This window comes from Myxine glutinosa, chromosome 5, assembly GCF_964187855.1.
Source record: "Myxine glutinosa chromosome 5, kmMyxGlut1.1, whole genome shotgun sequence".
NCBI classification, from domain to species: Eukaryota; Metazoa; Chordata; class Myxini; order Myxiniformes; family Myxinidae; genus Myxine; species Myxine glutinosa.
The window spans coordinates 178,395,822-178,421,693 of NC_136265.1; the positions used below are offsets into that span (position 1 = coordinate 178,395,822).

General features: G+C 48.1%; 1 protein-coding gene across 6 annotated transcripts in view; it reads left to right on the top strand.

Annotated features, from left to right (window-relative positions):
* The first annotated feature begins 1,290 nt into the window (after window positions 1-1,290).
* UBA2 (ubiquitin like modifier activating enzyme 2) overlaps window positions 1,291-25,872 on the top strand; it is a 73,916-nt gene continuing 49,334 nt past the window's right edge. For 2 of the 6 annotated variants that reach the window (XM_068115422.2, XM_078779160.1), the window contains exons 1-5: window positions 1,308-1,476; window positions 2,498-2,581; window positions 2,683-2,753; window positions 3,611-3,675; window positions 3,867-3,967. In XM_068115422.2, the coding sequence (XP_067971523.2) occupies window positions 1,327-1,476; window positions 2,498-2,581; window positions 2,683-2,753; window positions 3,611-3,675; window positions 3,867-3,967 (471 nt within the window). In that variant the 5' untranslated portion in view covers window positions 1,308-1,326. Of the gene's footprint in view, window positions 1,477-2,497; window positions 2,582-2,657; window positions 2,754-3,610; window positions 3,676-3,866; window positions 3,968-25,872 lie in introns of all 6 variants that reach the window. The other 4 variants (XM_068115423.2, XM_078779161.1, XM_078779162.1 and 1 more) reach the window with 4 other exon arrangements.

The window sequence follows — 25,872 nt, forward strand, 5'->3', positions numbered from 1 at the left end:
TTTCAGAAGTAAATGTTTTGTACGTTCAGGTAATATGGTAATATTGATCCCCGAAATATAGCTATTTGCTCTCTTCGAAACTACACACATGATGTTGGTGAAACTTGACCGCACGCTTCATATCTGAACGAAGGTGTATTGACCGCATCAAAATCCGAGCACATTTGAGGGGTTTATGGGGGAGGGAGGTGTTCACCCCCCAAAATAGGTATTTGGTCTCTTCTCCAAAATTACACAGATTGTTTTGATGGAACTTGGCCATAAGCTTCATATCTGATGACTAGCGATGGTGTATTGACCACATCAAAATCTGCGCTCATTCAGCAGGTCTAGGGGTGGTGGGGGGTTATTGCCCCCCCATAAGAGGCGTGGCTCTCTTCTCCGAAACTACACACATGATGTTAATGAAACTTGGCCACAAGATGCATATCTGATACCTAACGAAGGGGTATGATCGCATCAAAATATGCATACGTTGAGGGGGTTTACAGGGGAGGTTGGGTTTCCCCCCTTCGACCTACAAAATAGGTATTTGCTCTCTTCTCCGGAACTACACCAATGATTTTGAAGAAACTTGGCTATTAGCTTCATATCGGATGCCTAACGACGATGTTGAGTAAATGCTCAATGACCGCATCAAAATCTGCGCTCATTGTGGGGATCTATGGGGGTTTTGACCGCCCCCCCCCAAAAAAAATAATAGGTACCGTATTTGCTCTCTTGGAAACTACACACATGATTTTGATGAAACTTGGCCACAAGCTTCATATGTGATGCCGAACACTCCTGTGGAAACAATCCCGCTCCATTTATTTCCTTAAAGGCCATGTGGTGTCCATCCTGTTTATCCCGTGTACACCGCCCAGCCCTCTCCCTTCCACAGATCTCCCAATGTCCCTGTTCCCTACCGTTGTTGTGCTTCCCTCCTTCTCCCCCTCTACTCTTTTCTCACGCTCCATTTATTATGTTTCATGTGTGTTTCTGTTTATGCTTTTGCGTTTTATGTGTTAGCTCTTACACGAGCCTCGACTTTGTATACCCATATATATATGTATATAAAACAAAAAAGAAAAGTCCAGGTCGTCTATGAAAGTAGAGCGAAGTTTATGGTGTATCACAATGAAAGTTAGCTCGGCTGATGCTCTCCAAGTCCCAGTCATCTCCCTTTGAACGATCTGCAATTATAAACAAACATTAAGGTGTTAATCCGGTAACGCTTTTTTAAAAGTTGACTTTAGGAGTAACGAAACAGAAACGTGTTGAAAAACGTGGAACTGTAATTGCGTGAAGAAGAAGAAGAAGTTTGATTTGCGCTTGGTGCTGGTAATGGCGCTTGATTGCGGTCTGTCCAGTGCTGTGTCCCGCAGCCGGTTGCTGGTGGTGGGAGCTGGCGGGATCGGGTGTGAACTTCTGAAAAACCTTGTTCTCGCGGGATTCAGGCACATTGATGTGGTGTGTGGGTGTGAGCAGAGACGTGTGAGACTTTGCTGCTATCTCGCCATGACATTGTCCTAACACCGGTTCATGTACTATTGTGGTATTAATTATTTAATGTCGTTAATACGCTCATGAATACATTGGTACATCGACATTAGCTGCCTGAGTGTAAAACCGGGGTTGGGGGAGAGGGAGCAATTTCACTTTCAGCCGAGATGTCGAAATCTTTGATGTCAATAGAATTAGAAGAAATCTCGGGAAACACCAATGACGTGCATTAGATAGCGAGTAACTTGTGTTAGAAAACAATTTTTATCCTATTTTCTTGTTTTGTAGAACTTTTCAATCTATCATTCATTGATAATGATATGAACCCCAAACTCCCAACCATTGTACGTACGTGTTCGCGCACGGAATTGTAGGTATTATTGAGCTGTCCCGCCAACGTGTACGTCCACGCATGGAATTGTGGGTATCGTTAAGCTGTGCTTCTGACGTGCATGTTCGCGCATGGAATTTTGGGTATCATTGAGCTGTACCTCCGACGTGCACGTTGGCGCACGGAATTGTGGGTATTGTTGACCTGTCCCTTCGTGCACGTTCGCGCACGGAATTGTGGGTATTGTTGATCTGTCCCTCCAGTGTGCACACGGAATTGTGGGTATTGTTGAGCTGTTCCTCCGACGTGTACGTTTGCACACGGAATTGTGGGTATTGATCTGTCCCTCCGACGTGCATGTGTGCGGACAGAGTTGTGGGTATTATTGAGCTGTGCCTCTGACGTGCACGTTCGCGCTCGGAATTGTGGGTATTGATCTGTCCCTCCGACGTGCATGTGTGCGGACAGAGTTGTGGGTATCATTGAGCTGTGCTTCTGACGTGCACGTTCGCGCACGGAATTATGGGTATCGTTGAGCTGTGCCACCGACGTGCACGCTCGCGCATGCACGTCTTGTTTTTCTTGTGAACAGGCAATGTGGTGAAGCAATAGTTGATTTTGTGAAGTGAAGCAACTGAAGTGGTGAAGGTGAAGCAACTCCAGACTTTTTTGTGCTTGCAGATTGATTTGGACACCATCGACGTAAGCAACCTCAACCGACAGTTCCTCTTCCAGAAGAACCACGTTGGGAAGTCGAAGGCACAAGTAAATATTTGTTTAATTTGTTTGCAAATCATCTGCTCGAAGTGCGCTACTTACGTACTATAGAGGGTTTAAAAAGGTCACATGGCCCTTTTGATCATCAGGTTGCCAGGGAGAGTGTTCTTCTTTTCTGTCCAGAAGCTAACATCACTGCCCACCATGACAGCATCACGAAGTAAGTGAACATTTCTTTTCACCTTTTTATCATTGTTCGGCATTTTGATGCCTATTTGATAGCCTATTCATCTTGAAATGTGTATATATATTTAAATAATGTGTCCTCCAATTTCTTAATTACCAATGTTCATGAGGGGGAGTCAGTCCCAGAACCCTTACGGGTATGTCACCAGAAAATCATTGCAAAGGGGCTATAAAAGTTTGAGTCGCGTGTTGGTGAGAACGAAAGGGCGACTATGAGGAAGTCCGTGCATCGTGAATGAACTCCTTGCGACTGCTTGTTCTTGTTACATAAGCTCAAAATATATTCTTGCTTGTCTGTACCTATTCATATTTTTTTTCCTGGATTGATAGATGATTCCAGCTCTCCTATTATCTAATATTTATTGAACGAATAATGTACTCTATTTTTATATATTTTTTTTCAAAGAAGTAAAGAAAGATGCAGCCAACCAATAATTGCACCAAGTAGTACTGCACTGATTTTTAAAAAATAAACGGGGTAGAGCAGATTTAGTGTTAGGTAGCTCTTTATCCGGAACCCTTGGACCTCCGCAGGCCCTTGTTCCCAGGTATTGTTTGTATGTGACTGGGTTATCCTTAGGTTACCGATGAAACTTGCCTCACCCCATTTGTTGTTAAATTGGTGCAGTAGTACTCGGTGCAATTTGCTCTACGACCCGTAGGCCGTACCTTGTGCTTCATCAATCCCCGTATATTGCTTTACAAGGGCTTACATTTTTGTCGAAATAATGATACCTCTCGTAGCGCTAATGCAGTCATTCATGATGTATGATAGAGGTGCTTTAACACCCAATGGAAGCCAATTTTTATTGCAAATATTATCTTCTTCAGTCTTGATTATAATGTGGAGTTCTTCAAGAAGTTTACGCTTGTCATGAACGCGTTGGACAACAGAGGTACGTTGAGTGACGTTTACGAATCGGATGAGTGTGGTAGCTTGCTGCTTTACGAAGTTTTGGAATCCTTTGATTGATTTTGAGTGACAAACACTGTGACGTCACTGAAAGATGATTTGAACGTCTCATCGTCGCTGCTTTTCAGAATCCATTTCCATGTAATTGGTTTGTGCTCTTCCGTTGGTGTGCAGCTGCGAGGAACCACGTCAACCGCATGTGCTTGGCTGCAGACATCCCCCTTGTCGAAAGTGGCAGTGCTGGTTACCTGGGTCAAGTCACTGTCATTAAAAAGGTGAGGGGCTAAAGATGTTTGCCTTTGAGGGTTCAATAAAAATGTCAAAAGGTATATTGGACAATTTTCCTTTTTCTGACGTGGACGGTCATGATGACGCCGATAACCTCCTTCCACTTGGTGATCCACTGCTTCAATAAAAATGCTTTTCCCCGATGGGCCCAAGTGGAGTTATATTAATATTATGAATATTTTAGATTTTGCACAGGCCTCGTAAATTCTGCATGTTGAGGCTAAAGCGTTCAAGTCGCATACAGTGATGTTTCTCAGTAAGAATAAACATTTTTATTCCTTTGAAGACATCGGAAGCGTTGTTTTTTCGGATTGTCCATCAGTCCGTCCTTCCGTGATCAACATATTTACCGCAATAACTGGTGAACCGCTGAAGGGATTTTGATCAGACCTGGCAGAACTTTGGACTGCAATACAACTGATTAAATTTTGGGTTCAAAAGGTCAAAGGCCTATGGTGAAGTGCCCTTTAATTGACAATCTGTGTTAATGCAATATGTTAACCACTCAAGAGATTTCAATCTTACTTTTGACACTTATGGACTGCAACACAAAGATTAACACACTATTTTAGATTGACCAGGTCAAAGGTTGTATGCCATTTGAAAAACACTTTGCTGACCAAAACTAGAGTTAGAAGCATCTGATCTCTCTTCTACTTATCTATAGTTTCTCTCTTCCTCTTGTGCTCTCTCTCTCTCCCTCCCTCCCCCCTCTCTCTCGCTCGCTCTCTCGCTCTCTCGCTCTCGTGCTCTCTCTCTCGTGCTCTCTCTCTCGTGCTCTCTCTCTCTCGCTCTCTCTCTCTCGTGCTCTCTCTCTCGTGCTCTCTCTCGTGCTCTCTCTCTCGTGCTCTCTCTCTCGTGCTCTCTCTCTCTCGTGCTCTCTCTCTCTCTCGTGCTCTCTCTCTCTCGTGCTCTCTCTCTCTCGTGCTCTCTCTCTCTCGTGCTCTCTCTCTCGTGCTCTCTCTCTCTCGTGCTCTCTCTCTCTCGTGCTCTCTCTCTCTCGTGCTCTCTCTCTCTCGTGCTCTCTCTCTCTCGTGCTCTCTCTCTCTCGTGCTCTCTCTCTCTCGTGCTCTCTCTCTCTCGTGCTCTCTCTCTCTCGTGCTCTCTCTCTCGTGCTTTCTCTCTCTCTCTCTCTCTCTTTCTCTCTCTCTCGTGCTCTCTCTCTCTCTCTCTCTCTCGTGCTCTCTCTCTCTCTCTCTCTCTCTCTCATGCTCTCTCTCTCTCGTGCTCTCTCTCTCTCTCTCTCGTGCTCTCTCTCTCTCTCTCTCGTGCTCTCTCTCTCTCGTGCTCTCTCTCTCTCGTGCTCTCTCTCTCTCGTGCTCTCTCTCTCTCTCGTGCTCTCTCTCGTGCTCTCTCTCTCTCGTGCTCTCTCTCTCTCGTGCTCTCTCTCTCTCTCGTGCTCTCTCTCGTGCTCTCTCTCGTGCTCTCTCTCTCTCGTGCTCTCTCTCTCGTGCTCTCTCTCTCGTGCTCTCTCTCTCGTGCTCTCTCTCTCGTGCTCTCTCTCTCGTGCTCTCTCTCTCTCGTGCTCTCTCTCGTGTTCTCTCTCTCTCTCGTGCTCTCTCTCTCTCTCGTGCTCTCTCTCTCTCGTGCTCTCCCTCTCTCGTGCTCTCCCTCTCTCGTGCTCTCTCTCTCTCTCGTGCTCTCTCCCTCTCTCGTGCTCTCTCTCTCTCTCGTGCTCTCTCTCTCTCTCGTGCTCTCTCTCTCTCTCTCTCGTGCTCTCTCTCTCTCTCTCGTGCTCTCTCTCTCGTGCTCTCTCTCTCTCGTGCTCTCTCTCTCGTGCTCTCTCTCTCTCTCTCCCTCTCTCCTCCCACTTTGCACAGCTGCCGCTCGCTTAGCACGCACGTGCAAGCGCCAGGTCTGTTGCTCAGTCACTGGCAGTACATGCTGTGTCTCTTGTTGCTTTTTTCCCTTCTTCCTACCTTTTGGTTCTTTCTGCTGTCCGAGTGTCGGTGTCCCTTTCTATCGTCTTGTCTACTGAGCGAGAGAGGGAGAGACAGCGCGGCTAAAGTTAGCCACTTTCGGTGGTTAACGGGATTTATTTATTTATTTATTTATTTCCCAGTTATTGTTGTTAGTTTCATTTATTTAGGTTTTATAAACCTTTAGTACCATTTTATTGGTTATTTTCGTTTAGTTACTTCAAATGGCTAGCAAGAATAGTCGAAGTACTGCCGGTCGCGACGCCGATGAGGTGTTAACAGATGAACACAGCATGTGTTTTGTCCCACTGGAAGATGTTTCGCTGGAGGAGACGCTCTCGCAATCGGAGAAATGATCGGTTGTGAGAACATCCGGGCAGCATCCCGAATGCACCACAAGGTGGTTGTTTTCGTTTCACGTGTCTGTTTCGCGCGCATCGTCGTACAGAACGGACTCATCTTGGGTAATGACCAGTTTGTTCCGGTTTCGCCATGGAACACTCCGGCCTCGAAGGTAATACTATCAAACGTTCTACCGACGCTGTCTAATGAAGAAATTCTTCAAAAGCTCGGTCAGTACGGTACTGTGGTGTCGAGAATTATCCAAGCCGCCATACGCACCACAGACGGTAAGCTTAAGCATATCGAAACGTTTAGGCTGTTTTGATATGTTGTTTTGAAGGATGGTTTGAGGAAATTGAATGTCTCTCTCATGTTTAAGTCATCAAAACGTGAGCACAGGATTTTTGCGGCTACGGAGAGTTGTGGTGCACATGGACACACTAGGCAGTATTGTCCTGATGGGGAGAAAACGTATGCCACAGCAGACGGACCAGCCCCCCACCCCCCCGTGACCATTACGGAGGATTCTATAGACGATTCGCCTTCAGTGCAGGAATCTATGTCGGACCATCAAGGTACGGCTGGGAGTGGTACTGATAAGATCCATACGGAGGTGCTTCGTGTAAGCGATGGGTCATCCAGTACAGCTGGCCATCGTGCAATCGATGAGTCAGCAAATGTAAGGGAGAAGCCTCTACCTGTAGAGGTAATGATTTGTGAGGAGCAGCAGATTGTAGATGCGGCGTCTCGGAAAAATTTGAAACGGTCACTTTTAAGTACTAGGAATGAGGATAAAGGTGGTAAAGTGTTGGTGGTGCAGACAGAAAGCAGTCTAAACGGTTCAGATAGTCCTTCACATGAAGGTCAGCAAGGTGGTGAAACTATGGCTGACATGATACCACCTGCTCAGGATGAAGGGGAATTTTTTTTCTGAAGGTTGTAATCAAACCTGCGGAACTGAACAACCTACTGACCATATCAATTCTAATGGGGAATGTAAAATACCCATTACCTCTAATAACGACTCCTCCCTCCCCATTGCAATGATGCATGAGGATAAAGAGGATGAGGAAACTAAGGCAGATGGGGATGGAACAGGTGTTTCTGTGCAGGTTCAGGAGGAACTCATTACTAGCATCACTAAGGGAATTCTAATTACTGAGACACTGATCAGCCATGAGGAGCCAGTGGCAATGGTTGATGGGGCTTTCCCCCCTCAGGAGGAAGAACAGCCTTTTGGAATCCCAAAATAAAATATTGTTAGATTTTTGAAGGAAACTTTCAGACAACGGCATGTACGAATTAATGATCATTTTATTAACATTCAGGCCTTCCTTGCAGCCGCAAAACCTTTGCTGCAAAGGAGCGATCATTTGGAAATCTCAGAACCTGAGTTTGAGCGGCTGAGGAAAGCCGTCACGAAGGCAAATAAGGAATTAAATGAGGAAGAGGTCTTTACCCCCCAGAAGAATCAACTATGGAACTAAATGTTGTATCCTTAAATATAAATGGGGGTCGCGCCCCCTTACGGAGGGTGCAAACCATTCAAGCGGTTGGAAAAGAAAAGGCTGACATTATTCTCTTACAAGAGACCCATGCTACTAGTGCTCAAGTAGCCGATTGGGGGAAACTTTTTAAGGGGCAATGGTGGCTAAGTGGGTTCCCTACACCTCAAGCCGGTGTTGCCATTTGCCTAAGTCATAAGATTTGTGCTCAACAGGTTTCATTTAAAGAAATCTATAAAGGGCATTTGATCTCCGTATAATTTCTTTACAATACCCAAAATATTATTGTAGTGAATGTTTATGCACCGTGTGACCCAATGGAGAGGAAAATCTTCTTTTCCACTCTACGGGATTTTGTAAAAACTCTGGACGCAACAGCTTTTATTTGTATCGCGGGAGACTTTAATTGCACAATTTGTCCGTCGATTGATAGGAATGGTCGTGAGCCTCATGTTGCCTCTACGAAAGCTCTCGGGGACACCATCAACATCTTTCGGTTTAAGGATGTGTGGAGATCACAACACCCACTCTCACGCTGTTATACATGGTGTAGATGCAATGATGGTATTATGTCAATGGCAAGCCTGGACAGATTTTATGTGAACAAGCCAATGCTGAATGTGGTGTCTGCCTCCAAAATTTTACCAACTGGATTCACAGACCGCAGTTTAATCTCAATGCCCTTTAAGTTACCCTTTCCACCGGGTGGTAGTGCTTACTGGTCTTTGAATACTCGTCTCTTACATGACAAGAAATTTAATGATGCCTTTCGCGTCGTGTGGGAGAAAATTCGCTCCTCCAGACCTGAGTATGACAGTCTCTGGCTGTGGTGGGACATTGCAAAGTCCCAAATTAAGACCTTCTGTCAACAGTATAGTGCATACACCACTAAAACCCAATCAATATCAATCGATCAGTTAAATTCTGAAATGGTATCCTTAGAACAGAATATTGACGAGGTTGGGAGAGGTGCACGTGACCAACTAATATGGGCAAAGAAAGCAGTGCTAGCGGAAACGGTACGGCAACGGGCGATGGGTGCCTTGGTCCGAATGCGAATGAGCTATTTAACTCTGGACATGCCAAACAAAGAATTCTTTAAGTTGGAGTCTTCCCTCAAAGGGTCACAACAAATTCATACTTTACTCACTCCCAATGGGTCCCTGGTGACCTCCCAGCAGGCGATCAGGTGTACTCTGAAAGGTTTCTATTCTAACTTGTATTCTCCTCAACGTGGACAATGAGGTGATACAAGGGTTAATTGCGGGGCTTCCGAGTGTCGAGGAGGACGAGCGATGCATGCTTGACTCCCCAATTTCGGCTGATGAACTTGAAGCAGCTGTGCGGAGCCTGAAAGATGGGAAAGCTTCTGGAATAGATGGCCTGCCCGCAGAATTCTATAAGACCTTCTGTGCCCTTGTGGGACCTGACTTACTCGATGTATTCGATGAAAGCATACGTGTCGGAGAACTTCCAATGTCTTGTAGATGAGCAGTCGTTTGTTTGCTGCCAAAAGCTGGGAATCTTCAACTGGTTGATAACTGGCGACCTGTCTCCTTATTGTGTGATTACAAAATTCTCTCAAGTACTTGATAATCGTATGAAGACTGTGATCAGTTCAGTTATACACCCGGACCAGACCTACTGTGTGCCTGGAAAATCTATTTATGATAATATTTTTTTGGTAAGAGATATTATTTCATGCAATAATTTCCTGTGTGACGATTTTGGATTGCTGTTTTTTGATCAAACTAAGGCCTTCGATCGTGTTGACCACAAGTACCTTTTTTCTGTTCTGAAAGGAATGGGGTTTGGTGAAACTTTCATCTCATGTGAAACTCCTGTATACTAATACTCAATGTATGATAAAAATCAACAATAGGTTATGTTCTCCCTTTCCTTTCCAATGGGGTATTCGCCAAGGTTGCCCCCTCTCCGGGCTTTTATATATAGTCGCCCTTGAACCACTCCTTCGGTCTATTAGACAACGAATACCTCAAGGAATGAGAAGTATAGAAGGAGCAGAATTTGTGCAGACGGCTTATGCTGATGATGTCTGTGTTTTGATTAGAAGCTCCAATGATATCTCTGCTTTACAACGTTGTATGCGAGATTTCTCCGCAGCCTCTTCTGGTGGGATCAATTGGAATAAAAGTACAGCATTATGGTGTGGTACAAGCAATCTCTCTTGTGTATCGCCACCTTCACTCCCACATAACCTGGTCTGGAGAACGGATGGGGTTAAATATCTTGGAGTGCACATTGGCAATCGTGAAAAAGAAATGAAAAATTGGGAAGGAGTGCTGGAATAAATTATGCACAGATTGAAAGCATGGGAAGGACTGCTGAGGTCCATCTCTTATAGAGGTCGTACTCATCATAAATAATCTGGTTGCAACAAAATTATGGCACAGAATTATTGCTTTACAGCCATCAAACCAGCTAATTATGGCTACTCAGTGAATGCTGGTAAACTTCTTTTGGAGTGGTTACCATTGGCTGAGGCCTGAGATTTTGTACTACCCCTGGAAGGAAGGTGGCCAGGGCATTGTTGATATCTCTGGCCGGGCTGTGGCTTTTCGGCTGCAGTCTCTGCAGACTACTGTTTTCTGAACAGCTGCCCTGGCGGCCTTTTCCGTTTTTGTCCCCCGTCGCACCACGGAGCGAAAGGGGGACTATGGTTTTCCCCTCCGTCCGTGTGTCCGTCTGTCCGTGCGGGCGTGCGTGCGTGCGTAAACGAAGGACCGCATTCGAATTTGGTGTGTGGGTGCAACCCACGTCAAAATCCAAGATGGCCGCCGCCATGTATGTCTGATGCCATGTATGTCTGAACCTTGTGAGCTGAATATCTTGAAAAATAAGCGAAGTACCAACTTCTAATCTAGTGTGTGGGTGTATCTAGGCATAAGGAAGAACGCTATTGAAAATTCGGTCGCCACGTCAAAATCCAAGATGGCCACCGCCATGTATGTCTGAACCTTGTGAGCGAAATATCTTGAAAAATAAGCGAAGTACCAACTTCTAATCTGGTGTTTGGGTGTATCTAGGCACAAGGAAGAACCCTATTGAAAATTGGGTCGCCACGTCAAAATCCAAGATGGCCGCCGCCATGTATGTCTGAACCTTGTGAGCGGAATATCTTGAAAAATAAGCGAAGTACCAACTTCTAATCTGGTGTGTGGGTGTATCTACACATAAGGGAGAACGCTATTGAAAATTGGGTCGCATGTCAAAATCCAAGATGGCCGCCTGGCGTCTTCCACTTTGTCAACTCGCATCACTTCACCGACGAGGGACCTCGGCGTAACGCTTGTTTCTGTTACAACAAGCTGGTAAACTGATATGATCAGCACCTTTTTTTGATAGACCTCGAGCATTTAAATTTTGCCTCTCTTCCGAGATTCTATTAGAGTTTATCGGATACTTGGAGAAGGTTTGACGTCCACCGCTTCCTTTTTTTTTTTTTTGGCTTTTTTTTTTTTTGTATACTGAATCGAGGCTCGTGAAAGAGCCAAAGGAAGTTTGAGGGCTATAATTGTCGAATGTTCCTTCAAGTACCCCTTTTCTTCAATAATTTTTTTCCTCGTATCCCTCATAGCCATGCCCTGATTAAAAACATTTATCCAAGGAGGGATTAACAAAGTACAGTCACGTGAAAAAGTAAGTACACCCCATGTAAAGTTTTGACTTTTTCAACATATTTCAACATACAGCTATTTGATCTTCATTTCAACAATATTGATAGGTCAAGGTCATATAATATAACAAATATCATGAAACATTTACATTTTGTAGTCCATTGTATAATTTAAATAAACATAAATGCAAATTTCACAAGTGGAAAAAGTAAGTACACGCTTGGCTCTAATAGGTTGTATTGCCCCCTTTGGCAGAAACAACCTCAAGTAGGCGTTTCTTATAATTGTCTACGAGTCTCTGACATCGACTGGGAGAAAATGTGCCCACTCCTCCATGCAGAATTCTTTCAGCTGTGCGATGTTTGAGGGGTTTCTTGCATGCACAGTGTCGTGGAAATCAATCAGGTCCACAACTTTGTCCCATAGGTAGGTTTAATCTCAATTAGATCTCTGGCATCATCCTGTAAAAATACAATCATGCAATAGATATCAGGATCTTGGTATCATACAGAGAGGACCGATAATAATAGTCAAAGCAAGCGAGTCTAGTATATATGTGCGAGTCTAGCATATACGTACCATTCAAGACTACATGTAAAGTAAATGTCACAGGAGTGGCTCAGCATCGCGGATGTCCCAGGTTTTATAGACGCCCTTCAGTGGCTGAAGCGAGTATCTCTCCTGGGTTCAACTTTGGTATAATTTCACTACATTCTCCCCGCCGTTAGAACTATACTGCCGCTAGGCAGATCGCAAGCGTGCGTCAGCATTAATTGATTGGGGTACGTCATTCCATGTCAGTCGGTCCACCCGTAGCGGTCGGGGTGGCGAACTACCCTGCCAGCCCGCGTCCGGAAACTACCGGGTACGGCGTCCCCAAGCCCGGAGTCCCCTGCGTCGGAGTAGCCGCTGGAGGCAGGTGTCGGAGGGGGCACCTCAGAGCCTTCAGGCAGGGGTGTAGGTGATGACAGAGGTGACGGCAAAGGTTCCATAGAGGAAGCTTCGGTAGAGTCCATAGACTCGTAGATCGGTTCGTCGATATCCCTATAAGGGTCGATGACCCCACAAGGGGCGAGATGGCGTTACGGAGACAGTGGACTCGTGTCCATCTGCCGTCAGCACACGAGCATGCTCGGGATTAGCCTGGAGTACCTGCACCTTATCCACAAAGGGGTCGTACTTGCTCGTGCGCACCGCTCGTTTGAGATAAGCCGGCCCCGGCTCAGCGAGCCAGCTGGGTAAAGATCGGATACTACCCGAGCTTCTAGGGTGGTGGAACAGTCTTTAGTGAGGAGTCTGGTTGGTGGCCGTACATAGAAGAGCCCGGATCGAGTTCAGAGCCGCAGGTAGCGACCAAGCCCATTCATCGAGACCCCGGCCGAGGGTCCGGAGGCTTAGCATGATGGCCCTCCATATAATCCCATTGAAGCGTTCGATCTGCCCATTCGCCTGGGGTCTGTACGGTGTGGTGTAACTCGAAGCAACATTATTTTGGAGCAAATAACATCTCACCTCCTGCGACAGGAACACCGCACCCCGATCGGTATGCACGTAGGCCGGATACCCAAACATAGAAAACAAATTCTGCAGGCACCGTATGACCGTGGCAGCCGTCATATCCCCGCAGGTGTAAGCAAAAGGGAATCGCGAGTACTCATCAACGATAGTGAGCAGATAACGAGAGTTGCTCGACACCGGCAGCGGTCCTTTGAAATCCATTGCCAATCTCTCCCACGGTCTAGTAGCCCTAACCAGCGTCCCCATGGGAGGGTTGTAAAAACGCGGTTTGAGTTCCGCACATATAGCGCAGTCACGGCAGATCCGGCGGATGTCTTCAATCGAGTACGGCAGATTACCACTACGCACAAAATGAGCAAAACGCGCCACCCCTGGATGACACATAGTGTCGTGCAAAGTGCGCAGCCCCTCCAAAGTTACGATCCCCGCGCACGTAGCCGGCCTCGATAAGGCGTCGGCGACCAGGTTATCCTTCCCCGGGCGGTATTTGATGGTGTAGCAGAAGTCGGCGAGTTCGATACGCCAGCGAGTGATTTTCTCATTCTTAATACGTTGAGCATGTAAGGTGTCGTACATGAACGCAATGCTTTGTTGGTCCGTGATGATTTGGAAGCATCGCCCGAATAAGTACGGTCGCCATCGCCGAATCGACTCGATGATCGCGTGCGCTTCCTTTTCGACAGACGAATGCCTCTGCTCAGCGGAGGTGAGAGTCCGCGAAAAGAAAGCCACAGGGCGCCCCCCCCTGGGAGAGAGTCGCCGCTATCGCATGATCCGAGGCATCACTTTCTAAGACTAAAGATTCGCTCTCGTCGATCGTCGCCACAGCGGCGCCAGCGATGTCGGCCTTAAGGCCCCCGAAGGCCGCCAAAGCGGCCGGGCTCATGGGGAATGTGTCGCAGGCCACGAGGGGGCGGAGCTTCATGGAGAAATTTTGCACCCACTTTGAATAGTGGGCGAACAGCCCGAGAGCACGCTTCAGCGAAGCTCGATCGCCGGGCGGGGCCATATTGAGCAAAGGTCGCAGACGCTCCTTATCCGGAGAGACAGCCATGGGTCACGGTGTACCCCAGAAGATCTATCGTGCGTTGAGAGTAACGACACTTAGCCTCATTCATGGTTAGGCGATACCTATGCGCGACCTCGAGGAAGCGCTTCAGATTAGCATCGTGATGCTCCTGGTCATACCCACAAACCGTAAGATTGTCCAGATAGACAAAGACATCTGTCAAGTTCTCCTTAGTAACGAGGTCGTCCATAGCCCTCTGAAAACAGGAGACCCCATTGGTCACCCCAAAAGGTAATCGGGTGAACTGGTATAACCTTTGACCCGATTCAAAGGCGGTATAGATGCAATCAGCCCTAGAGATGGGGATCTGATGATACGCACTACGCAGATCGAGAGTGCTGTAGACGGAGTACTGGGCCACCAGTCGTACTAGCGCGTCCATCCCCGGTAAGGGGTAGGCGTCCAGCTGTGTAAAGCAATTAACAGTCTGTGAGTAGTCGATTACCATGCGCCGGCGATGGGCCTCACTTCGCACCACTAAGACCTGGGCCCGCCACGGCGACCGGCTAGGTTCGATAACACCGTCCTTTAAGAGTTGGGCCGTTTCTTCCGCAATGAATTGCGCGTCCGCTCGTGAGTAGCGCCGCGATTTTACCGCTACAGGTGTGCAGTCAGTGGTCAGGTTGGGGAACAGCGAAAGAGGCTCAATTTCCATTTTCACGAGTGCACACACAGCAAGCGTGTCCGTCCCACCGAATTCAATTTCCAAACGTCCATGTCGCTTAAGAAAATCGTGTCCTTACAGGATGTCAGCACATAAGGCAGGCAAGACCATGAGATGTACATCGGAAAACATGCGTCCCTTTATCACAAGTTTCAATCGACATTCCCCCTTCGTGCTGAGCCGAAGTCCCTGGGAGGCCATGAAGATCCGTCGTGTTGTCCCGATGACCGGCCACCCATGTTGACGCACCAGCCGCTGATCGATGAAACTATCCGTAGATCCTGTGTCGACTAGGGCCCGCGCAAAAATGCCTTCGACCAAGAGCGGGATAATGGCCTGATCAAGGCCAGAAGATCCGGCAGGTATTGCGCCGTCCGAGCGAGAAGATCGCGCCTCGCGCGTGGATCCCACACCGGCTGCAGTTTTCCGGTCGTTTGAGGAGCCTCCGGAGGGCCCACGTGCCAAACGCATAGTTGGTCGTGCCGGACCAAGAGCGTGTAGTTCGTATGAGCCGCCGTCAGATGGCGCTCGTGTCACGTGCGAAAGATCGCAGTCAATTGTACTTTCATGTGCTCGATCAAGAGCGTTTAGTTCGTCCGAACTGCCGTCAGATGGCGCTCGTGTCACGTGGAGCGTTTGCTGCACAACAGGAGGAGCTGTCAAAGCCGGAACTTTTTGTTTGTTTGAGGAGGGCGTTCGAACGCCAGTCAAGGTCGGTCGCTCCGCGGCCGGTCGCGTTCGCGCCATTTGTTTTGGCGGCCCGGTGTATCTCACCAAGGACGTGCGTGCAGCCAGGGACCCGCGAGGAGGAGGACCGCTCATCAAGGCCGGGTGAGGCACCCCGCTCTGTGCTTGGTCCGTTGGCTCGGCGATAAGCCCATTCAAGGTCGCACGTGCTCATGTGCCCCGCGCGGCCTTCTTGCAGACTTTAGCAAAGTGTCCTTTTGTAGAACACAAATGGCATATGGCTTCCCGAGCCGGACACGCTGACCTGGGATGCTGTCGGTTGCCACAGAAGTAACACGTCGCGTTCCGGTCAGGCCTGGGCCTGGCTGCTGTAGCTGCTGCCAGGCCGGAATCCGAGTCCACCTCGGGAGCGGCCAGGGGCTCGGCCGTAGTCGAGCCCGCACCCGTATCCTCGGCGGTAGCCCTCTCCGGTCGCGCGAGTTGAGAAGTCCCCGCGACGACCCGTGCGTGGTCATAAGCGGTGGATTGTTCCCGGGCCTCAGTGTAAACGTTGGCCAACCGTAGGGCCTCCGCGAACGTCAGGTCAGCTGTCTCCAAGAGCCTGAGTCTCAGATTTGTAGAGCTGATCCCAGAGACGAAAGCATCTCTGACAAGATCGTCCTGACTTGCTCGTGTGTCCGTACCTCTTGAGTACTGTCCGCGAGGAGGTGCCGCAGCTCCTGAGCGAAGCGATCGATCGACTCGGTTGGCTGTTGACGCCGCGTGGCGAGCAGATGCCTGTTGTACACCACGCTCCGTTTCTTAATGTAGTCGCTTTAGCTCTTCCACGGCGGCGTCGTACGTCGTACATCGTGCGATGCTCCTGTAGACGTGGTGGTCGACTTTGGTCTGTAGCACAGACAGCTTCGTTTCAGCGGTGGGAACGGCATCCTGCGTGCCGAAATGGTTCTCCAGCGTTTTGAGCCAGTGAGTGAACACCGAGCCTGAATCCTCAGCTTGTGGGTCGGCGCCGAGTGTCGGTACATTGATCATCTTGTGTCCCGCCATTTCCGTAGATCTTAATTGAGATTAAGTGTCGTGGAAATCAATCGGGTCCACAACTTTGTCCCATAGGTAGGTTTAATCTCAATTAGATCTCTGGCATCATCCTGTAAAAATACAATCATGCAATAGATATCAGGATCTTAGTATCATACAGAGAGGACCGATAATAATTGTCAAAGCAAGCGAGTCTAGTATACATATATGTGCGAGTCTAGCATATACGTACCATTCAAGACTACATGTAAAGTAAATGCCACAGGAGTGGCTCAGCATCGCGGATGTCCCAGGTTTTATAGACGCCCTTCAGTGGCTGAAGCGAGTATCTCTCCTGGGTTCAACTTTGGTATAATTTCACTACACACAGCTCGTTTCAAATCCCCCCACAACATCTCGATGGGATTTAGATCCGGGCTTTGACTTGGCCATTCCAGAACCCCCCATTTCCTTCTTTTCAGCCATTCCTTGGTGGATTTACTAGTACTAGGACGTGCCCGTACGTGGGTGCCCGTTCCGTGGCCAAAAAAAAAAAAAAAAAATTTCCAAATTTAAATCAAGTGTACCTCCCTGTCTTTGCTAGCCATGACATTCGATGCCATTGACCATTGCCACTCCTACGCCACGGTGAGGCGACAGGGTAGGATTTGTAGGAGACCTGAAAGTGCAGTGTCAGTATGTATTCCATGTTCGAATTGTATTAGTTTTAAAATAGTAAAAAAAAAAAAAAGGTTTGCAAAGCATATCAGCAAATTGAAACAGAATTGAAACAGAGCAGAATTCGTTATTATTATTATATCTATTACTACAAATTATTACAAATTATTACATTACAAATGTAATTCGTTAATGTTAATTCCCTGCCATCACCCTCTGCCATCACCCTTCCATCACCCTGCCATCACCCTCCCATCATCCTGCCATCACCCTGCCATCACCCAGCCCCATTACCCTGCCCCATCACCCTGCCCCATCACCCTCCCATCTCCCCCCCATCACCCTCCCATCACCCTCCCATCACCCTGCCATTTCCCTCCCACCACCCTCTGCCACCACCCTCTGCCATCACCCTCTGCCATCACCTTCTGCAATCACCCTCTGCTATCACCCTCTGCCATCACCGTCCCATCACCCAGCCATCACCCTCCCAGCACCCTGCCATCACCCTGCCATCACCCTGCCCCATCACCCAGCCCCATCACCCTGCCCCATCACACTGCCCCATCACCCTGCCACCTCCCCCCCATCACCCTCCCATCACCCTCCCATCACCCTCCCATCACCCTGCCATCTCCCTCCCACCACCCTCTGCCACCACCCTCTGCAATCACCCTCTGCTATCACCCTCTGCCATGACCGTCCCATCACCCAGCCATCACCCTCCCAGCACCCTGTCATCACCCTGCCATCACCCTGCCCCAGCACCCTGCCCCATCACCCTCCCATCTCCCCCCCATCACCCTTCCATCACTCTCCCATCACCCTCCCATCACCCTGCCATCACCCTGCCATCACCCAGCCCCAGCACCCTGCCCCATCACCCTCCCATCTCCCCCCCATCACCCTCCAATCACTCTCCCATCACCCTCTGCCATCACCCTCTGCCATCACCCTCCCATCACCCTCCCATCACCCTGCCATCACCCTCCCATCACCCTGCCCCATCACCCTCCCATCTCCCTCCCAAACAAAGAATAATAAAAATTGTCTACATGTACATTGTACACACCTTTATGTCGTTAGCACCACTTCATAAGGCACCACGTACGGGCATCTTCTTTGTTTCCTCGTCCTGGGCAAGAATGCGGAGGCTGCTGGAACTGCCAAACCTAGAGGTCGCCACGTAGAACTGGCAATGGCTGAAGAAGGCTCTTGGGCAGAAGATCCCAACATGGTGTAGCGACTGCCAAAATAAGTTGTGCATGTATTTGGATGAAATCTTTTCGTAACAATTTTTCTTCAAGCAATAAATAAATAATAAGAATTGTCCACATGTACACACCTGTATGTCGTTAGCAGCTCTTCATCAACAACATTGCTGAGGAAACGGCACTTCTCCAGGAGATTCTCACATGGTGTACAACTGGCAAAAGAAGTAGTGCACGTATTTTGATGAAATCTTTTCGTAACAATTTTTCCTCAAGCAATAAATAAATAATAAGAATTGTCCACATGTACACACCTGTATGTCGTTAGCAGCTCTTCATAAACAACATTGCTGAGGAAACGGCACTTCTCCAGGAGATCCTCACATGGTGTACAACTGGCAAAAGAAGTAGTGCACGTATTTTGATGAAATCTTTTCGTAACAATTTTTCCTCAAGCAATAAATAAATAATAAGAATTGTCCACATGTACACACCTGTATGTCGTTAGCAGCTCTTCATAAACAACATTGCTGAGGAAACGGCACTTCTCCAGGAGATCCTCACATGGTGTACAACTGGCAAAAGAAGTAGTGCACTTATTTTGATGAAATCTTTTTGTAACAATTTTGTCTTCAATCAAAAAATAAATAATAAGAATTGTCCACATGTACACACCTGTATGTCGTTAGCAGCTCTTCATAAACAACAAAGCTGAGGAAACGGCACTTCTCCAGGAGATCCTAACATGGTGTACGACTGGCAAAAGAAGGAGTGCACTTTTTTTGATGAATTCGTTTCGAAACAATTTTTCTTCAAAAAATAAATAATAATAAAAACTTGTCTACATGTACATTGTACACACCGTTATCTCGTTAGCACCTCTTCATAAACAACGTTGCTGAGGAAACGGCGCTTCTTCTTTGTTTCCTCGTCCAGGGCAAGAATGCGGAGGCTGCTGGAACTGCCAACCCTACTGGCCGCCACGTAGAACTGACCATGGCTGAAGAAGTCTCGTGTGCAGAAGATCCCAACATGGTGTAGCGACTGTCCTTGGGATTTATTCACAGTCATGGCAAAGCAGGGTCGTACCGGAAACTGCCGACGCCGCAGAGTGAACGGGAACATGTTGTCAGATGGACTCAAGGTTATGCGTGGAATGAGCAATGTGCGTCCAGAATTGACACCCATCACAGATTGTGCAACCAACAGATTTGGAAGGATCTGAAGTATGATGTACCTTGAGCCATTGCAGTGCCCGCTTTGCTGGTCGAAGTTTCGCAGCAGCATGATTACCATACCCACCTTGAGAGAGATTCGATGTGGCGGCATACCAGATGGACAGAGGGTGTTCAGGAACTCAGGCGGATACAAATGATCACCCTCAGATTCGGCTGTATCGACGCTACAGCAAACATGTTCCTCCCCTGGAAATATGGTCGTCATGTAGGCATTTACCTGATCGACTTCGGAATTGGTCGGACATAGTATAACACGCTCGCATAGCCACTTGGGGTTGCTAATGTTGTTATGCAAGTCTTCGTACACCCAAGTGACAATATCCTGAAGTTTTTCACCTGGAAGAATGAGCGGTGCCCTGAGCTCAATAGCAAATTCACCCTCTTCTGGATTGACAGGAATCTTCCCTTCACCCAGATCCAGCAGGAATTTTGCAAATTCAGATTCGTCCTGTTGTTCTCCAGCACCCTGCATGATCCTCATGTTTACTCTGAGACGAAGTATCTGCACTTTTCTCCACAGGTATGAGCTCTTGAAGCACCTTCCAACTATGTCAATACGGCTACCGTGTGGCACAACAGTAAGGATCTGCCTCCAGTCACCACTGAAAACCATTGCGATGCCGCCAAATGGGTCCTCTGAGCCCCGAAGCCACTGGAATGTTCGATCTGCTGCCTCCAATGCGCGACGATCCATCATTGAAACTTCATCCACCACCATTAGATTAGTCATGCGTATGAGTGCTGCAGTGGTGTCATTTTCACTGATGTTGCAAGTGGACTCATCAGTGAGAATGAGAGGACACTTGGTCCTACTATGGAAGGTGGCCCCTTTAGGCAGCAGCGTAGCTGCAATACCACTTGCAGCAGTTGCAAGAGCCACTTTGCCCATTGCTCGCACTTTGTAGAGTATATGAGACAATGTGAATGTTTTGCCAGTCCCACCACTTGCATCAATTGCAAGCATGCAGCCATGTCCGTGTTCCACACTCCGCATCACTGTATCGACAACAACGCGCTGCTCGTCATTAAGAAGGCACTCTGTTTGAGCGATGTGAGCCTCAAGTTCTCCTATATTGTGCACTGTTTCGTGCTCGATGACGCGCGGAATGCGAGACTGGAAAAGAAGTGGTTCAGGTTCAGGAAGGCCAAAGGTCTTACTGAGCGAAAAGCCGTGGCACTCAACTTTGTTCCTCAGCTCTTGGAGCACTGCACTCACAATGCGTGCATTTGGTTCATTCACACCTGCTGCACGCATGAAGTCCTCGCACAGCACATACTTGTGCCTTTCCCAGAACTGCACGTGGTTGCCTCTGAGAACGAACATGAGCATGTTGGCAAATACTTCGCGGACTGCAGGGCCAAATGCAATATTTGCAGCCTCTTCCATAACAGAATCCACCTCCTGGTCATTGTCAACGATGCCATATGCAATGCAGGCTGCCAGATAGGTCTCCATGACCCTACCACCAACACGACGGAGATCCTGAAAGCATGTGGGGCCAGGCACGCGGTACAGTAGCATGCGGAGATAGTACAACTCGGCAGTATGTGAGTTGACGGGAATAATGGGGAGTCGCCCAACCGTATCAGCCTTACGGTTATCCTGGAAACTCAGCCTTCTCTTCCGCAATTGAAACCTTTTCCTCAAGTAGGTGAAGTGTTGGAATACATCTGGATATAGAACATGACGCATGTGTGGATGGAGATTCATGGCTTCGAAAAAGGCGGTGAGGGTTGTTGCAGGGGGTCCTGACTCTGCCAAGTTCTGTACGGCACCTTCGTAATTGAACGTGATCACCTGCTCATCCTGTAGATGGAGTGCCAGCATCTCGACTGGTGGGTACTTGCGTTGAATGGGGAAATCGTATATGCGCCAGTATCCCTCAGATGCGGTGATGTAACGCCCTAGTTCGTAGCGTGCCACTTCATCATGTCGTAATGCCTCTCGCATCCTCTCATGAGGCTGAAGTCTGACCAGGCACTGGTCCGGGCCCTTTTCAAGGTATTTGTACAGGTACTTGACACAGGTGACAGCACAGACGATCTCAAGGTTGATGTGAGCATCGTATCTGAGGACAATATATGGATTGTAAGGCACAACCCATGCATTGTTAACTAATACGGAAGCACCGCCTCGTATAGTCTTCATGATGGGATCACCAGGTGCAGCTTCTGCCCGTCTTCTGTACAGGGGATAGGAGTCATCAGAGAAGCTTGTCGTTTGTCGTAGGGCTTTGGGATAGTCCTTTGTGCACTTCCGGTCTGCCATGCAAGGGCTCAAGATGTTCCATTCCCCACATGGGCCGTGAATCATGTGTGATGTCACAATACGGTGTAGTTCCGGATTTGTGAGTCTGTCAGGAATCTCAGCAGAGACCACGCGATCGACATCTGCTGGTGTTCTGGGCTTGTCGCGAGGTACCACGGTCAGGAGCATGTGTATATGGGGAAGGTGACGCTTTTGCGTTTCCTTCACCATCACGTAAGCGTCCACATGCCCCAAGATGTCATGCTTGAGGATGTCTGCGAGGAGTGCTTCCACCTTCATATGAAACACCCGCCGAGCGATGATATCAGGTCTTGCATTGGGGGGCTGACCCTCAAAAACCGATTCTTTAATTTCTGGCCACTTTGGGTTGCAGGTGAATGTTAGGAAAAAGTCTGGCTTTCCCTTGACTCGGACTAAAGCCATTGCATCCTGAAACTCTTTGGCATACCAACGTGGCGACCCATAAATAGACGGTGGCAGAATGGTGAGGCGTCCAGGTAGCACCTCAGCATCACTGTTCAACGCATCAATGATGATCTTATACTTTTCTGCCTTAATTGACTTCTGGTTGCAGCGAATCCAAGTGAGACGGTGTGACTCAATTTTTGCCATCATGTCGCATACGTACTGCTGTGTCAACCTTCCACCACGAAGCAGTAGATTGAAGTGATGAGTAGGATCACGTACTTGTAGATGGTAGCGGTAGAAAGTTGTTGGCGTTGTCCCTGCCAACTCAGTGTGGTACCCCTGAGAGCCGCAGGGTAGCAGAAGAATGTATGATAGTGGGTCATACGCTGGATGCATGGCGTCTATTGTCTGTAAACCTCCCCCTCTGAGGTGAACAGCGACTGCCAGCCTTCCAAACTGCTCAGTTGTCATTGCCCCTGGAGCAATGACAGCCACATCGCTGTCTGGGGAGGGAAGGTTGACGGTACCATGATGAAGGTCTCGGCGCCGCGTGCGACCTGTTAACACAATATTCAGTTCATTGGCGCTATCATTATGAACCACATACTCAATGGCTGATTTGAATTGCTGGACGTATGGGTTGCACTCATGAATGGCCTGTTGTGCTCTTAGCAAAAACTGCTCATTCAGGCCACTGTTCGAGGTGTGGGCACGACGATAATCCAGCTCATGGGCTGGATCGTGAAAGTAGATCTGAGCAAAGCGGGGGGTACAACCCAGATCGGCAAGAGGAGCACCAATGTAATGGTAAACCTTACCTTGTATGCGCACTCCAGGATTGAAGCCAGGCATACGTATCTCTCGGACACCGATACTTGCCATTGCCAGCGCGTTGTTGTACTGTTTCGCGTGCTTCACAAAGGCCTGGCTAAGGAAAAGGCTTTTAATAGCATCTGGAGGATGTGATGGAATTGAACCGGGTTTTGGATTAGTAGGATCATGCATAAGATCGACCTTGCCGTGGTTGCAGCAAAATCCTCTTCTCTCCTCATTCCACACCAAAGCAGCACAATGCGAGCATGTAGTGCATTGAAATATTGAGGTCCTGCTCAGCGCGTGCCTGTACTCACCATGAAGTACCTCTCGGAAGAAATCGGTATCATCGTATCGAGCAAGGTTGCGATTGTCATGGCGAGCCTGCTCTAGTCTCACACGGTGTACAGCCTGATGGTGCAGGGCATCCCTAACTTGCCGGTCTGCTCGCTGGTGAGGGATTTCTTCTGCACGACGACTTGTTATGCGTCGAGTGTCGGCTGCCATGCGAGCAGTCCGTTCTTCATCCGTTTCTTCTGCACGACGACTTGTTATGCGGCGAGTGTCGGCTGCCACGCGAGCAGTCCGTTCTTCATCCGTTTCTTCTGCACGACGACTTGATATGCGTCGAGTGTTGTCTGCCACGCGAGCAGTCCGTTCTTCATCCGTTTCTTCTGCACGACGACTTGTTATGCGTCGAGTGTCGGCTGCCACGCGAGCAGTCCGTTCTTCATCCGTTTCTTCTGCACGACGACTTGATATGCGTCGAGTGTTGTCTGCCACGCGAGCAGTCCGTTCTTCATCCGTTTCTTCTGCACGACGACTTGATATGCGTCGAGTGTTGTCTGCCACGCGAGCAGTCCGTTCTTCATCCGTTTCTTCTGCACGACGACTTGATATGCGTCGAGTGTTGTCTGCCACGCGAGCAGTCCGTTCTTCATCCGTTGCTTCTGCACGACGACTTGTTATGCGTCGAGTGTTGTCTGCCACGCGAGCAGTCCGTTCTTCATCCGTTTCTTCTGCACGACGACTTGTTATGCGTCGAGTGTCGGCTGCCACGCGAGCAGTCCGTTCTTCATCCGTTGCTTCTGCACGACGACTTGTTATGCGTCGAGTGTTGTCTGCCACGCGAGCAGTCCGTTCTTCATCCGTTTCTTCTGCACGACGACTTGTCACGCGCGTAACGTCGCGTGTCAGGCGAGCAGCACGTTCTTCGTCAGATTCCATTGCGCGTGCACGCCGTGCAGCTTCGTTCCTTCGTTCTCGTAAACGACGACTCGATTGGGGCATTGTATAATAGATAATAGAACAGATAATAGAATAGAATAGATAGATAGAATAGATAGATATAACAATAAGACAGTGGGAAGATACAATCGAGACAGTAATTCGGCACTTTCGTAAGGCCGGAAGTGAAGGCCTCACTGTCCGGAAGTTCGCATGTCGCAGTTACGATTATTCGCCATTTAGTGTTAATAATGCCCATTTATTCAATTAGCGCCAATGTATTTTGGCTGTTTGCAATTTAAGCGCAAGGAATCAATCAATTCAATAAAAAAAATGAAAAGGAAAAACACGCAACAACGTGTCCCGTGATTGGCTACGGGAAGTGAGGTCTTTGGCTGATGGGTGATTGGCTGCCGGAGGAAGGTCGTATATCGCAGTTACGATGAATCGCAAATTCGTTTTTATTAGTTTTAAAACATCGTTTAACGCCAACATAGCGCCAACATAGTTTGCAAACGTGAAATAAATGAATACGCTCTCAAATGTGCCATCCGAGGCAGAGTGTGTCCGCCACGTTCGGCACACGCGATCGTTCGCTGCTCTCTGATTGGTTGAATCGTTTTTTGGACATAGCTCGGTAAGTAATTGTCCGATTAATATGAAACCTTGAAAAGGCACATCCTCGGGTCCCCAGCAATATACCTGGCAAGTTAAAAGTATATCAGACCCGTGGTTGTCGAGAAACAGCGGTCACAGACAAACGTACAAACGTACAAACGTACAAACGTACAGACAGAGATTACTGGAATTATAGATAGATGTTTAGGGTCATTGTCATGTTGCAAGGTCCACCTTCAGTTGAGCTTCAACTTTCCGACATTATCCTCAAGCACCCTCTGGTACAATGAAGAATTCATAGTGGATTATATGATGGTGAGCTGCCCAGGCCCTGATGCAGCAAAGCTGCCCCAAACCATAATATTTCCACCACCATGCTTTACAGTTGGTATCAGGTTCTTGTGGTCAAATGCTGTCTTTGGTTTTCGCCAAACATGTCTTCTGATACTGTGGCCAAATAGCTCTACCTTTGACTCATCTGTCCAGAGCACATTGTTCCAGAAGTGCTGGTCTTTGCCTTCATTGTATTCATTGGCAAACTTTAGTTTTGCCCTGATGTTCTTTCTGGACAGCAAAGGTTTCCTCCTGGCACACCTCCCATGTATATCAAATTTGTGCAGCCTCTTTCTAATGGTAGACTCGTGCACTTTGACATCAGCAGTGGCAAGAGCTACCTGTAGGTCCCGTGATGACATTCTGGGGTTCTTAGAGACTTCTTTCAGCATCTTGCGGTCTGCTCTCGGGCTGAACTTGCTGGGGCGGCCTGGCCTGAACAAGTTGGCAGTTTTTTGGAATTTTCTCCACTTGTAGATGATCTTCCGGACAGTCGTATGATTGGTTTCAAATTGTTTGGAGATCTTTTTAAATCCCTTCCCAGACTCATAGGCATCTATAACCTTCTTTCTGAAGGCCTCAGATAGCTCTTTTGATCTAGGCATGGTGACGCCACACACTTCAACAACAAAGAGCAAACCAAACGAAATGTCTGAGGTTTAAATAAGACAGGTTCCTCCAAGATCCTCTCTAACGATGTTCTAATCATTTGCACCTGAGCTGGTGCACCTGATTCTA